General features: G+C 47.3%; 6 protein-coding genes across 7 annotated transcripts; 3 read left to right on the forward strand and 3 right to left on the reverse strand.

The window, feature by feature from the left end:
* Positions 1–138: 138 nt before the first annotated feature.
* E1B28_000477 (uncharacterized protein) lies at positions 139–2,852 on the reverse strand (the record flags this gene model as incomplete). Its single annotated transcript, XM_043146309.1, has 17 exons — positions 139–168; positions 227–379; positions 429–477; positions 530–566; positions 617–634; positions 693–733; positions 787–944; positions 997–1,071; positions 1,130–1,181; positions 1,234–1,302; positions 1,359–1,435; positions 1,494–1,666; positions 1,721–1,856; positions 1,911–2,005; positions 2,054–2,210; positions 2,263–2,511; positions 2,562–2,852. 17 exons carry the CDS (start codon positions 2,850–2,852, stop codon positions 139–141), a joined length of 1,860 nt encoding a protein of 619 aa, XP_043015011.1.
* A 350-nt stretch (positions 2,853–3,202) lies between these two features.
* Positions 3,203–5,277, forward strand: E1B28_000478 (uncharacterized protein; the record flags this gene model as incomplete). Its single annotated transcript, XM_043146310.1, has 4 exons — positions 3,203–3,519; positions 3,571–4,091; positions 4,150–5,160; positions 5,219–5,277. The coding sequence occupies 4 exons, from the start codon at positions 3,203–3,205 to the stop codon at positions 5,275–5,277; spliced, it is 1,908 nt and encodes a 635-aa protein (XP_043015012.1).
* Positions 5,278–5,408: 131 nt separating this feature from the next.
* Positions 5,409–7,770, forward strand: E1B28_000479 (uncharacterized protein). Its single transcript, XM_043146311.1, has 6 exons — positions 5,409–6,085; positions 6,140–6,318; positions 6,374–6,553; positions 6,614–6,815; positions 6,866–7,498; positions 7,554–7,770. The coding sequence occupies exons 1-6, from the start codon at positions 5,657–5,659 to the stop codon at positions 7,659–7,661; spliced, it is 1,731 nt and encodes a 576-aa protein (XP_043015013.1). The 5' UTR covers positions 5,409–5,656; the 3' UTR covers positions 7,662–7,770.
* Positions 7,766–8,522, reverse strand: E1B28_000480 (uncharacterized protein; the record flags this gene model as incomplete). Its single annotated transcript, XM_043146312.1, has 4 exons — positions 7,766–8,092; positions 8,151–8,288; positions 8,345–8,447; positions 8,506–8,522. The coding sequence occupies 4 exons, from the start codon at positions 8,520–8,522 to the stop codon at positions 7,766–7,768; spliced, it is 585 nt and encodes a 194-aa protein (XP_043015014.1).
* Positions 8,523–8,872: 350 nt separating this feature from the next.
* On the reverse strand, positions 8,873–10,493 carry E1B28_000481 (uncharacterized protein). 2 transcript variants are annotated; one of them, XM_043146313.1, is made up of 6 exons: positions 9,810–10,493; positions 9,642–9,753; positions 9,517–9,588; positions 9,375–9,458; positions 9,305–9,318; positions 8,873–9,251 (listed from the first exon to the last, which is right to left on the reverse strand). In XM_043146313.1, the coding sequence occupies exons 1-6, from the start codon at positions 10,363–10,365 to the stop codon at positions 9,064–9,066; spliced, it is 1,026 nt and encodes a 341-aa protein (XP_043015015.1). In that variant the 5' UTR covers positions 10,366–10,493; the 3' UTR covers positions 8,873–9,063. The 2 variants fall into 2 exon arrangements, with proteins under 2 accessions (XP_043015015.1, XP_043015016.1); XM_043146314.1 differs by having other exon boundaries at positions 8,873–9,318; positions 9,375–9,588.
* Positions 10,494–10,549: 56 nt separating this feature from the next.
* On the forward strand, positions 10,550–12,656 carry E1B28_000482 (uncharacterized protein; the record flags this gene model as incomplete). Its single annotated transcript, XM_043146315.1, has 9 exons — positions 10,550–10,799; positions 10,850–11,116; positions 11,179–11,187; positions 11,243–11,452; positions 11,503–11,847; positions 11,900–12,081; positions 12,132–12,218; positions 12,266–12,356; positions 12,406–12,656. 9 exons carry the CDS (start codon positions 10,550–10,552, stop codon positions 12,654–12,656), a joined length of 1,692 nt encoding a protein of 563 aa, XP_043015017.1.
* Positions 12,657–12,730: the final 74 nt, after the last annotated feature.

Here is a 12,730-nt window from a genome sequence, read left to right on the forward strand (position 1 = left end):
GGTGTAGCAATTAAAGGGCACGAGTCACTGTAGCCTATTCTCCCACCGATGACGTCATTGTACCCACAATCGTTCCCAGTACACGAATTCCTACAGTTAAGACCATATACTTACATACAACAGAGGTCTACGAGATAATTATAACAGTTTCGTTATCACCCCCAGTCCCTACACTATTGATAAGCAACGGAATAGTAGATAGAGAAAGGCTCAAGCCACGACGCACCTTCGTCTTCCCTTCACGAAATAATAACTTCATCCCTTCTTTCACGAATTCTGGGTGGGAAATGAACTCAAACTGTACAGTAGCACGGTCCCCTGTTCGGAGAATTCCTTGTGGATGGTCCATCGAGACGATTCTCACTGTCTGACGGACAGCCTAATTTGAAACCAGTCAATCAAGGCATAGACATTCCCAGGCGACTTACTCCACAGTGCAGCATAGCTTGATAGTTTCTCTGTAACGTTGTGTTGTGGCTAATTGTCATCATTAAGCCAAGATTGAGTAGCAACATTGAGAAACACGTACTAAAGAATGAGGACTTGTCCTTCAAACTGTCTGACCGCTAAAAAAATCTTGAGTTGCATATAAACGACCTTGTACAATGAACGTCACCCTTTGGAGGAGGTACTTCTGTCTTTTCACCCTTATGCACGAGCACCATTCCTTTCCGAACCGTCGACCGACGTACTCGTTTCAGTGCTACAGACACGCATTGCCGTCACTGTTGCACTGCATGACAGAAGTGTTAGATTCACAACCACGGTAAATACCAAAAAACAAACCGTTTTCGCTGCATGTCCTTCACCGAAGTCGTCTGATAATTTCCGTTCGAATCAGGGCCCAGTATCACAGGATCTCCTTTCGATATCCGTCCGCTGTTGACAATACCGTTGACAACTGTGCCGACGTACGGTACCGACCATACCTCAGTGATGGAGAACTACCGAAGCATCATGAACGCAAGAAATTGACGTGGGGTTGGGCTCACAAACCTCTAGGGGCTGATCGGGAGCAAATTTATCAGTGTCAGCCTCGCTCGAAGGGAGGAGGTTCAAAAATGTTCGCAGCTGTTATAAAACATGATCAACGGTTTTTCGCCGTGTAAAAGCTCCGATGGGTATTCACATAGTCGAGACCTTCTCCGGTGACATTGGAGACTTGGAATATGGGGCATGACCTGGAGTCAGGGCGTTGAGCTGTAACCAATTGAACGAAAGCAGAATGCTAACCTGTCCTTTCCAAACGTCATCGCGGCTTCAACGGCTGTTTCAGCAGACTTGACGAAGACAGGCATTTTTCTGAACGGCTCTCAATCCACCATACATAGGTAACAAATTATCAGAGAGAAACTAACCGGCAACCTGGGCTTTTTAATACCTTGACTACTTGTTTTATTGTCTCTGCCATGACGTTTACTGGCGTCATGTCGATCTTGGTGTTTGTTTTTCTTCGTCAGTTGAACCATCGCTTAAGGAAGTCGCTCACTGACTTTGGTTACACACACCACAATTGGCACGCTCAGAGCTAGTGCTATTGATAAATGTTCCTTCGACATGCCAATAAGACCGGCATTGGCTCCAACTATCAGAACAACACAAGAAGGCGCGCCAGATGTCAGACCGTACAAAGTAGTCTTGAGATACTTTTCGTGTCCAGCCAGATCTGTAGTATAGCTAAATTTCCCAAAGAACGATGGCTAGTAACGGTTGGACTCACCGATAAATGAAACAATTTTCGCCGCTTGGACGGAAATTTCTTCCCAGCCGAGTTTCTCCCTTCGTATGACCTCTGGATCGGTCGATCCTGCTGTATCCGGTAAGATTGGTTTACCGGCAGGGTCAAATCCCAGGATCTACGTGGTTAAATTATGAAATCGTGGTCAAAGATCTTCAGATGAGATACCCACTTCCATTCCTACACTGGACGTTCGACCAGTTTCAATTTCGTGTTTGTGACGGAATAGTCCTACTCGGGCTCTTCCTCTTCCATCGTCCAAAGCGCCTGAATGAACGATCAGGGACCGAAAATCGCAAACAAATTTTTACGAACCTCGGGTGAGAACGCCTAATGTCGTTGACTTGCCGCTGTCGACGTTCCCAACCACCGCACAACGAACCTCGGGTGTTAAAGCCACGCTGGCAGGAGGTAACCGTAACAGTATCGATGTACGTGGATGATTCCCTTTCGACTCAAAGAGAACGCAAGTCTGGTGATTGGGGATGTGTGATATAGGAAGAGGAGAAAGGAAAAGAATTCACCTTGCCACCTATTTCTTCTACTACGTTAGCTATTTGATTGCGTAGATAATCCAGTTGCTCGATAGTCCGTTCGATTCCTGTCCATCCTTCCTCTTCGGCATCCTCGACGAGTTCGTTTGCAAATAGTTTCTCACGGGGAGGCTGAACACCTATACGCAGAACATACTCCCCGTGATTCTGAGTTATCAACGTTGCAAGTATATCTCTTGCATTATCTCTTTCAGTGGTAGAATTGGCGAGTAGCCAGGACTACAGTGTAAGTGAGCAGTAAACTATCGTGTCAAAGTCACAACACTCACCATTATCCTCTCCTGCATTTCGGATGTATCACTCTGCGTTCCAGCAGATGTTTCGTCCTTCGACTTGCCATTCATATCCTTGCTTTCTACCGGCTTCCCACTCTTCTCGATAGTCTCCACTACATCTTTCATTTTTCCCTTAACGTCTTTCTTGGTATCTTTCGCCGTGGCAGGAACCAGCACAGCGGCGGCCATATGAGCTCTTTGTTTCGCAACTTCCCGATGGTGTATTTCCTCGATCTCGGATTGGAACGTGCTGAGCCTTGTCTTGTTCGTGTTTGTTGGGGCCATGGTAGAAGATCTCTTTACAGGCTTTTGTACGAGTTGGAAACAGATTGTCGAGTCAAATCGAATCCTCGATTGAGTCGAAATGACTAGGTTCAAGTAATGATCGAGCGTTTATTCTTCGTCGGGCATAACGCGAAATGAGCTGCCATTCATATTCAGCCCTGAGTATAAAAACATAAGATAGTGCTTACAAGTATCTGTATCTTCGATTCCGATATCGCTATATGTAAACTGTGGTTTTCTAATCGTGGGTGGGTGCCGCAAAACCTTAGTGATCTTCACGTGATCAATATCCTTATGGGCCTGTACACCTCGACGCGTTCTCCGCTCTTCTCAACCTCAACTCTCATGTCATGAATCATCTTTCAACTTCCGCTCCTTCAACATCTAGCACTAGAATTATATCCGGATCTACCCCTGGTCTGCTCGATCCTTTGCAAAGTCGGAGAGTCCTTCGCTACTCTCATTCCAAATTATCCTTTGCCTACCACGACCCGCGAACAGCCTCAGCTCATCACGCAACTAGTGGCGCTCATGATCTATCTGGATCGCGACGCGTTGTGATAGAAATGACGGGAGATATTGCTACATGGAAGTTCGTGCCAAAGGCGTTACTGGAACAAGGTGTTGTGGATGAAGGTCAATGGCCTAGGGTGGTTGACATTTGCGGGTATTGTTCTCAGTTCCTCGTTTTCTTCTCGTATCTCACCATTTATTCAAGGGAACTTGTCGAGTGCTCTCAAGACCAGTGGGATATCTACAAACTCGACTGCAAGTACGAGTGCCGTGTACGCTTACCACCTGCATTGTCTACGATCACCCTAGCAACTCCTTCCATTTCGAGTACAAAGCAGGAAGTACCTCATATCAACGGAAAGCACCAGAATGCTACAATAGATAACACTTTCCCGCGACTTGTCCCAAGGAAAAAGTTTCATCGACGTGATTCTCCCCTTACATTTCACTTGAGTCTGTCTGAAGATGAGATAGACGAAAGCGAAGTCGAGGAGATGATCGTGGACCAGCCACCTGCCAGATCAAGATCCGCTGCCCCAGGCTCCAATGGCCGTTCCAAACGATTTCGAGAACAGATCAGCAGGAATAGGCAAGCAAGGAGAGAGAGACTAGCGCGAAGAGCAGAGAAATTGGCTCAGCAGGATGAGGTACTCCTATCCACCAGTCACGAACAACCAATTCATGGGGATGAGAATTCTTCCCCAGATGCTCAATCCAAACGCAAAGGTACTCCAAACGTAAAACCCTACTCCATGATAAGCCTCCAATAACGCTCCTCTTACAGTCACGAGTCTATTCCCATTCCATGATACGCACTACGTGAACCCCACCGAAGAAGAGCGCAATATGAAGTACTACGAACACACAACCAATTCTAAAAGAGCCAGAACCCTATCGCCGATGACCGCGAAACGAGATTTGGACGCGAAACGTCATCGGCGAGCGAAGCAAAAGCAACGTTCGAGACAAGCAAAGATACGTGATCGAAGAGAACGATGGAACGAACAATTCATGCGCGAAATCTTTGCGGAGGTACCAGAGCTTAGAGAGACGCGGCAGAATGACCCCAATAACGAGTCGGATGAAGATGAAGATGAGGAGGAACAAGAAGGAGGAGACGAAAGTTCCGGCGAGAGCGAGAGCGACGCCCCATTCCAATCTTGGGACGAGGTAGACGAAGCCGCTGCCAGGGAAGCTGCAATCGCAGAATCACGGAGAAAGCTGGCTGAACTTGAAAAGGATCGGCCTCTCTGGGAGGCGGAAGCTCACAAGCGCGCATTACGTGAGAAGGCTGAGGAAGAAGCCGCGCGGTTGCGTCGTGAACAGAATCGATGGGCAGAAGGGCGATTTGCCGAAACTCAGAGGCAAAAGCGGGCGGAAGAGGCCAGGAAACGCCAAGTGGATCCTCGCGTGCATGAGGAGCGTGTTAGGCGGCAGCGAGAAAAGTATGCGCGAGACCGTTGGTCCTACGGAATCTGGACGAATCAACGAGCACTAGAACGCTACAAATCGCTTTGCGAGTCATTCGACAGCACCAAGTTCTCGGAAGAAGAACCGTTAATTTGGGAAGCTGTTCCGTGGCCCGTATTAGACGCACCTCGAGCTTTGACTGTTGAATGCATTAGTTGGGATGCCGTGGAGAAGTTTTTCAACACCGCACAGAGGAGTATGAGAGAGCAAGATTTCAAGGTTTTCGTGGAGAAAAGCCACCGCCGTTTCCATCCCGACAGATGGAGGGCTAGAGGGATATTAAGGACAGTGGCTAATGATATGGACAGGGATAGTCTTCAACTTGGTGAGTATGCTCTCACTCGAGAACGAAAGCAACGGATTGAATAAATGATTTACTTCAGCGGGTAATACTGTTTCTCAGGCAATAACACCGATTTGGATGAGAGGAAAGGAGCGCTAGAGATAAGCGATCTATGAGATTCTACTGACTCCGTGTACTGTAGCAGTACATACTGTATTGATACTTGCGGCCCAGGCTTAGCAAAACTGAAGCGCAGCATTTTTTAAACACACCCTTTATTTTTAAAAGCTTGACGAACCGTCTTTAGCTTGAGAAACAGAAATCGTCATTCTGGCATCAGGCGCAAACAAGGTCCAAACAAGCTCATGCGGTGGGCTCGTGCATACTTCCACTTGGAGTAGCTTTGCTGTTTCGACCACAGGCTCCTAGGTTTGTACAAATCCCTTGTGCTCTCAAAGCACTTCCATTAGCAAGTGTCAACATCGGAGCTTCTCACCGTCATTCTTATTCTTTCTCATAGATTAGCAGCAAGCTCTGAATGGCCGACACGCGTCTCGACAGAAACGCTTTGCGACGGTCTCGCTCTGCCCCAGATGTCCCATTAGAGTCCAGTCGACAGCCTCTGACAGTAATCCTCCCAGCCCCCAGCGATCTCATCAACGGTCCTCGTAGTGCTGGGCCCTCTCACTCCTTTTCGTATGGCCAAGGATCGGAACTATCGACGATTGCGCCCTCTGGAACCACCATAGCCTCTCCGCCCACTGCCAGCACATCTTTTCGAGAAACACAAGCAGTTATGCGAACAACGCCAGCTGCAGCTCAAGATCGACCTCCACCTCGGCAATTTCACCCTCATCGTTCGTTCATTTACCGAGCGATGATCTATTTGGGCTATGGTCGAGGGGCATCACCAAATCGGAAGATCTTTGTTTCTCTGCTATGGAATCTTCTCTGGGGCTTCGCTCAGGTTCTTCCTTCTCATCATCACTCTTACTCAGGTACTCAAACTCTTTGCTTACAGATCGTGACTATTATCGGTGTACTAGCTTATGCCGCAAGCAAAGAAAGCCCGGTGATGACCGGTGTTAACGAATGGGCTGCGTGCAGTCGACCTTTGGGGGTGTGGTCATGCTTATGGATAGGGAGAGTCTTTGTGGCCTGCATTCTATCATATTGGGGTTGGAGAAGAGACCGAACTGCGTGAGTACATGGATGTGCTTCTCATTTTTGCGTGGATTATTAACTACAGTGTCAGACGTGAATTACGCGATGATCCTGAAGCGGGAACATCCAATGCTATATCTGAAGCTTCACATCCAGCGACCCCTCCCGACCAGTCACAAGGTCGGAATGGACGTGCGAGTCATCAACATGGTTCAAATTCTTCTGCTTCAGCAGATACATCCATACTCCCTCATACCATCTTGTTCAGAAGGTGAGCGGCGATATAGCGGCTTCCCATCCAGTGCAACGTGGTAATCATCTATCTCGGCAGATTATCTTTATTTTCTTCATTGTATAGCTTGAGCTGGTTTCTGACCGCCCATATTCTCGTCTACACATCTGTCAACTCCTGTCGATGGTCATCCCCACATCTATGGTGGCTCGTCTTCAGCATCCTGTGCATCACTTACTTGATGATCTTGGAAGTTGTCGTTTTGGGGCTGGTCATCTTCATCATTGGTCCTTTCATCTTAGTATGTGATCACTTTCTAAAACGGGGAATAAAGCTTATACAAATCTACAGCTTTTGTGGAATATCTTTTTGATATGCGTCGGACGCCATCCACTTCAGAATCCACATATGATCAAGCCAGAGATCGGAAAGCTTCCGAAATCAGCTGTAGACCGCATTCCACTAGTCATGTATATACCACCCCCCCCAGATGCACCACCCGCAGAAGGTCCAATCAAGTCCCCCGAAGCAGCACACTTATATCCCCCGAAACCTCCGCAAGTTTCTCCCTCCCGCTCGAAAAGGCGGTTTAAATACATCAGAAAGTTCTCGAAGACGAAAAAGCAAAACACTGGTGACGAAAAGGAGGCTGGAGATGGTGTTCCACACGAAAACAAGGAAGACTCTTGGGAAGACCATTGGGAGACGGAGGGCTATCCTTTCGTTGTTTTGGACAACAATCGTGCTGCTTGCGCTATCTGTCTCATGGATTTTGAAGAACCGAAAAGGATAAGTAAAATAAACGGAACTGACACTCAGGAAACACTGGCAGGACCGAATTTATTGACGAATAATGAATCCATCGCAGATTCACAAAATATTGCCGAGGAGGAACGGGAACGCGACCCTGCTACTATGAGATTGGAGGATGCTGGAGTGGGCGCACAACCGCTTCGGCTTTTGGCATGTGGCCATGTTTTCCATGTACTATCCTCTTGTTTTTCAAACTACCTGTGTTACTGACGATTTCAAACACTAGAAAACGTGCCTTGATCCTTGGTTGATCGATGTTTCTGGCCGCTGTCCTGTATGTCAGAGACGAGTTGAGGTTTCCGAGTCGAAAAAGAAGAAAAAGGGAGCCAGATAGTCCTCGTGATGTCGGAACACCTGTACATTCTAGAAAGCCATTAACTAGCGTACTGTATTTCTATTTCCACAGAGTATATATATTACAAAAAAATAATTTATAACTCATTCAACCTCTAGTTTACGACCATCCCAGTCTTCCCTCAACCGAGATTCAACAAATACGTCCAACTCCTTCGCCTTTTCGACCGCAACATTGACGATCTTCAATACGTCGTCGGGTGCGAGAGGTACACCACCACTTTTCTGCACGACACATAATTCACGCTGGGCATTGAGGGCGATCGACATCAGTCCCCCACTCAGCCGTTGCTCCAATTGATTCGGGTCTAAAACGATAGGTAGAGATGTGTCGTGGAAAAATGCAAAAGTGAAGCAGTAGGGTGTGTGGTGCAGAGAAAGTGGTAGCGGAGCTCGAGATGTCGGTGGATGCTACACGGTGGACTTATTGAGAAACGAGGATGGAAGGCCGTTAGTAAATGATACGTACAACCGTAACTTTGTCCCCGACGACCTCTACTTCAGGTCTCCGAAAATGTTTCAATGCGACGAGACCCGCTAGACAAGCACAATCGAGGAGGTTTCCCGAATCTGCCAGACAGTGTACAGTGAGCCGGAGATGCCACACCTAGCGGGGAGGATGTCAGCAGCAGAAGATTGTGGGTTTCCCATATGAGAACATACTCTTTGTCCAGCCTGTATACAAAGTGATTCTTTATCGACGGTATCGCTCCTTCTAATCACTTTATCCAACATTCTTGTTATCGTTACTTCTTCTTCTGAAGGACTTTGAAAATTGTAGTCAATCCTCAACGTAGAAGTAAAGGCATTGGAAAAACACGCACCTACCGACCAAGTTCATACTCGCTCGAGGTCATTGGAGAAAGCTCAGAATGAATGGTTATAAAGCCTTCAAATGGTCGTTCTGGCGGAGGTTTGACCATCTTCGCGTCGACATTTGCGAGTACTCTGAGCAGAAAAAAAAGATATCAGGAATCCCGAACTGAGAAAGAGAAAAAAGCGTTGCCTAGTTTTTCCAAGTGCACATTCCACGGTACCAAGTTCTTCACTAAAGGTGATTTCAGGAACACGCATTTCTAGAGGAAGACGACCATCGAGTCGTAAAGATTCTTTTAGAGCAGAGAAAAGAAACTCTTTTTCTGGAATGGAAGGTGATGGTGGTCGCATCTTAAGTTGGCGCGTAATGCTGACCTGCTCGTCCGCGGATGTCAAACGTTCATTATACAGGACTGAAGGGTAGTACAGTAAACTGTAGGAAGTTGTACAGTATAGCCTTGTCTGAGCGGTCCATTGTACACGTCTAATCGAGTCAATTGATTAATCTAACACGGAGTGTATCTTTGCAAGCCAATTCCATGAAATGAAGGAACTGAGGAAGTTTCTTAATGATACAGTACCACCAAACCCACCAGAAGCGGCAGTAGGAATACGGTGACATGAGCCATAATCACGGTAGCCGAACTTTTGACTCTCTGACCTGAGAGAATCGAGGGACCAGAACTTCCCCACAATGTCACGTTGCGGTAATAGGTGTGTGTGTCAACGGGAGTGGACCAAGTGTCGTCGGAGCCTGTAGGATAATATGAACGCTTGTTGAACAGAGTGGCATTTGAGGATAATGACCTCCAAAGAACGTTCTGTAGTGAACGACCTCGTAAGCGAAAGTCCGTAAGAGAATTCTGGGAGAACGTACGAGAAAAACAAGCCATTGACATCGACTTCTGAGCTTGTTCTGAATTGAAGGTCTTGTTGCGATACCACTTGAAGATTGTCAATGCTACAACGGAAGACGTTCAATTGGATATTTGATGACCGAATGACTAGCAAGTTTTTACTAGAGTTCAAGATTGCCGTTGGCAACATCTGGGGGATTGTTTAGTTGGACTAAAAGAGTAACACGGATCCATCTGTAGTCTCAGGAGTCAAAGACGATACGTGAAAATGAACCAAGTTGGCATACTTTCCCCGGGAAAAAGTGAAGGATCCCCTCGACACACTGATGCCAAAGTCCGAATTGCATGTAACACTGCTTTCTTGGCAAAGACCATTTGGAGACTGGATGTAGGCGTAAACTGGGCCGCGCGACGCGATTCAAATCGAGGATTGTCGGTTCACGCGATATTCGTACCTTCCCCGGCACCGCCCTTCCTCCACATTAGTCGAGTACTGAAGCAATCGTGTCCAGTGGGCAGGTTTCCACCGCTACAACCAGTCACGTTCGGACCACCTCGCAGTCCTGGAAGCTTCCCTCCCTTTACCCAATCAAAGCCTTTGTCAAATAAAAGATCGTAGCTGAGCATCATAGACCGGTAGGGTTGATCATTTGTAGAGTTCCAGAGGTTGATGAACTGGACACCCCCGGTATCGTGCGAGTAGCTTCCTTTGGGGTACGTGACTCGTAAAACAGGTCCTGGAGAGGCGTTGAGCGGATCGGCAACAAAAGCGATACTTTGAGAGCCATCTTGAATTTTGGCCTTCTCCAAGGACCACTTGGAGACTATATGAGACTGGGAATCGGAGCTAGAGAGGGTAGAAGTGGGAAATGGGAACGAAGTGCTAGTAGCAAGCGAATATTGAGAAGCCAACGCATTAGTTCCTGCTTGCAGTGACAATGAAAGGTGAAGTAAAGAAAGAAAATAAGACGAAGTAAGGGGGAAGCATCGAGAGTAGGAGGGACTGGACATGATGGTCGAGAGAGGGAGACTGGTCACAACATCGGGCCTTCCACCTGAGAGGGGCGACTATGTAAGCGGTTATACTGAAAGTACATCGAGGACTCAGGTCCTTGAGGCTTGAGAGAGGGAATAGCCCACGTGACCTGCCCATCAATTATGAAGCTGACGGTCAAAAGCGTCCTGCGATGCATTCATGTTCAGCCAATCTTCTCGAAAAGGTCCTACTCGCGATACCGACCATGAATATACCCAGCCACTGTTATCAGAGGCCGCAGAAAATGTTGATGACAACGACCACGTCGTATTCTCACTAGACTCAGATTCGGATTCTGACGAACACGTTGGCAACCGAAGGAACAGGGACGACCATTCTGTACGGTTCCAGGAGGATGTGCACATAATTCCACCTCCGTTGAGGTCCACGGTATCTTCTCGGGAAGCTCGTACGAGGTCGCCTCTTCATTCGTCACAATACTCTGATTTTTCCACGTAGAATTCGAGCTTGACTCGGATGAACTCGACGATGAAGAAGACCAAACCTCAAGCGTTAGACGAGGGCATATGGATAATACAATGCCGCTGATTGTAGGACTATTCGATGCGTCTGCACGGCGCAGTCTGGATGCCTCTGTACCCCTAGGTGAAAATGGCTATGATCCGGCGGTGAACGTGGATTTAGAGGAGTTGGCTGCAAAGCGTACTGCTGGTGGAGGTTTACTCGACTCTATTGCAAACATGGCGAACTCGATTTTGGGAGCAGGTGCGTGGTCTACACTCGTAAATATAGGGAGTAATTGTGAGTTAACCTGGATCATCTCATAGGCATTATTGGTAGGTATTTCTCAAGCAGATTCTCGGTACAAAATCTGATATGGATCCGGTTCAGGCCTTCCGTACGCTATCAGCCAGGCTGGTTTCGTTACTGGTCTCCTGTTACTCGTGTTTTGCTGCGGTTTGACCGATTGGACCATCAACCTGATAGTCATCAACGCAAAATTAAGTGGAAGTCAGTCGTACATGGACGTCATGAGTCGTTGTTTTGGCTCCAGTGGACGTGCAGCTATCTCTTTTTTTCAATTCACTTTTGCCTTTGGAGGTAAGCTTTGGATCTATCTGGACATTATGTGTGTGCTAACAAGCAAAAAGGGATGATTGCTTTCTCCATTATAATCGGCGATACAATACCCCATGTCATTACCTCGATATTTCCCACTCTTGCTACGATGCCCGTACTGTGGATCTTCACCAATCGGCAGTTCATAATTTTTCTATGCACAACTTGCGTTTCATACCCCTTATCCTTACATCGCGACATTCACAAGCTTTCTCGCGCGTCCGGGTTGGCTCTGATTGGAATGTTAATTATCGTATTCGCCGTGGTTATTGAAGGTCCTCACGTACCCCCGGAGCTGAAGGGCGACCCATCCAAGCGCTTCTCGCTCGTCAACTCCGGCATCGTGCAGGCCATCGGTGTTATATGTTTCGCTTTCGGTCGGTTCCCCATTACGTGGATTTTCGGCTTTTCAGCTCACCTTTTATATAGTATGCCATCACAACTCGCTTCTTATTTATGGAAGTTTACGAACGCCGACTCTTGACCGATTCGCTCAAGTAACACATGTATCGACTTTGTTGTCGCTGCTATGCTGTTGTACCCTCGCCATATCTGCATTTGTTGTATTCACAGACAAAACGCAAGGCAACATCCTGAACAATTTTCCTTCAGTAAGTTTTCGATCCTCCGACAACCTCACGAGTGTTTACCCGTCTTCTAGAATGATACGCTAATTAATGTGGCGCGTTTTTGCTTTGGGCTCAATATGTTCACCACACTCCCTTTGGAACTTTTTGTGTGCAGGGAGGCAAGTGCGATCGTTAGCTGGCAACCTTGTGCTAACCATGAAAATAGGTAATCGAACAATACTTTTTCTCGCACGAACGATTTAGTCCCCAACGACACCTGTTTTTCACGACGACCATCCTTTACGCCTCAATGCTGAGTGGGTTAAACCTCTCCTCCTATATACATTACTTATTTTTCTTCTCCAGTCGCGCTCGTTACTTGTGATCTTGGAGTGATGCTCGAAATCACTGGTGGTGTATCGGCCACGGCCATGGCATTCATTTTCCCAGCTGCCTGCTACCTCAAACTTTCAAACCAGTCGGAACCGTGGTACAGCCGTAAAAGACTCCCAGCTTTGGCCTGTGTAATATTCGGTGTGACCGCGATGACCCTCTCCCTATTTCTTGCCTTGCGAAAATCTTGGACCCCGCAAGGAGACGCAAAAATTTGCATGTGAATCGATATATGTACCCGTTAACTACATACTATATGGACGCTCTTTGCAGCACACGACTTCTCTAATGGATGCAT

This window comes from Marasmius oreades, chromosome 1 (assembly GCF_018924745.1).
Source record: "Marasmius oreades isolate 03SP1 chromosome 1, whole genome shotgun sequence".
Classification (NCBI taxonomy): domain Eukaryota; kingdom Fungi; phylum Basidiomycota; class Agaricomycetes; order Agaricales; family Marasmiaceae; genus Marasmius; species Marasmius oreades.

Bases quoted from the DNA above. Each gene is read 5' to 3' on its own strand.
- E1B28_000479 (XM_043146311.1), top strand. From the start codon at position 5,657: ATGGCCGACACGCGTCTCGACAGAAACGCTTTGCGACGGTCTCGCTCT. The intron at 6,319-6,373 runs GTGAGTACATGG...CTACAGTGTCAG, and splicing joins TGGAGAAGAGACCGAACTGC to ACGTGAATTACGCGATGATC. The intron at 7,499-7,553 runs GTACTATCCTCT...TTCAAACACTAG, and splicing joins CATGTGGCCATGTTTTCCAT to AAAACGTGCCTTGATCCTTG.
- E1B28_000481 (XM_043146313.1), bottom strand. From the start codon at position 10,365: ATGTCCAGTCCCTCCTACTCTCGATGCTTCCCCCTTACTTCGTCTTAT. The intron at 9,754-9,809 runs GTACGAATATCG...CGCGCGGCCCAG, and splicing joins GAAGGGCGGTGCCGGGGAAG to TTTACGCCTACATCCAGTCT. The intron at 9,589-9,641 runs GTATGCCAACTT...CTGAGACTACAG, and splicing joins TTCACTTTTTCCCGGGGAAA to ATGGATCCGTGTTACTCTTT.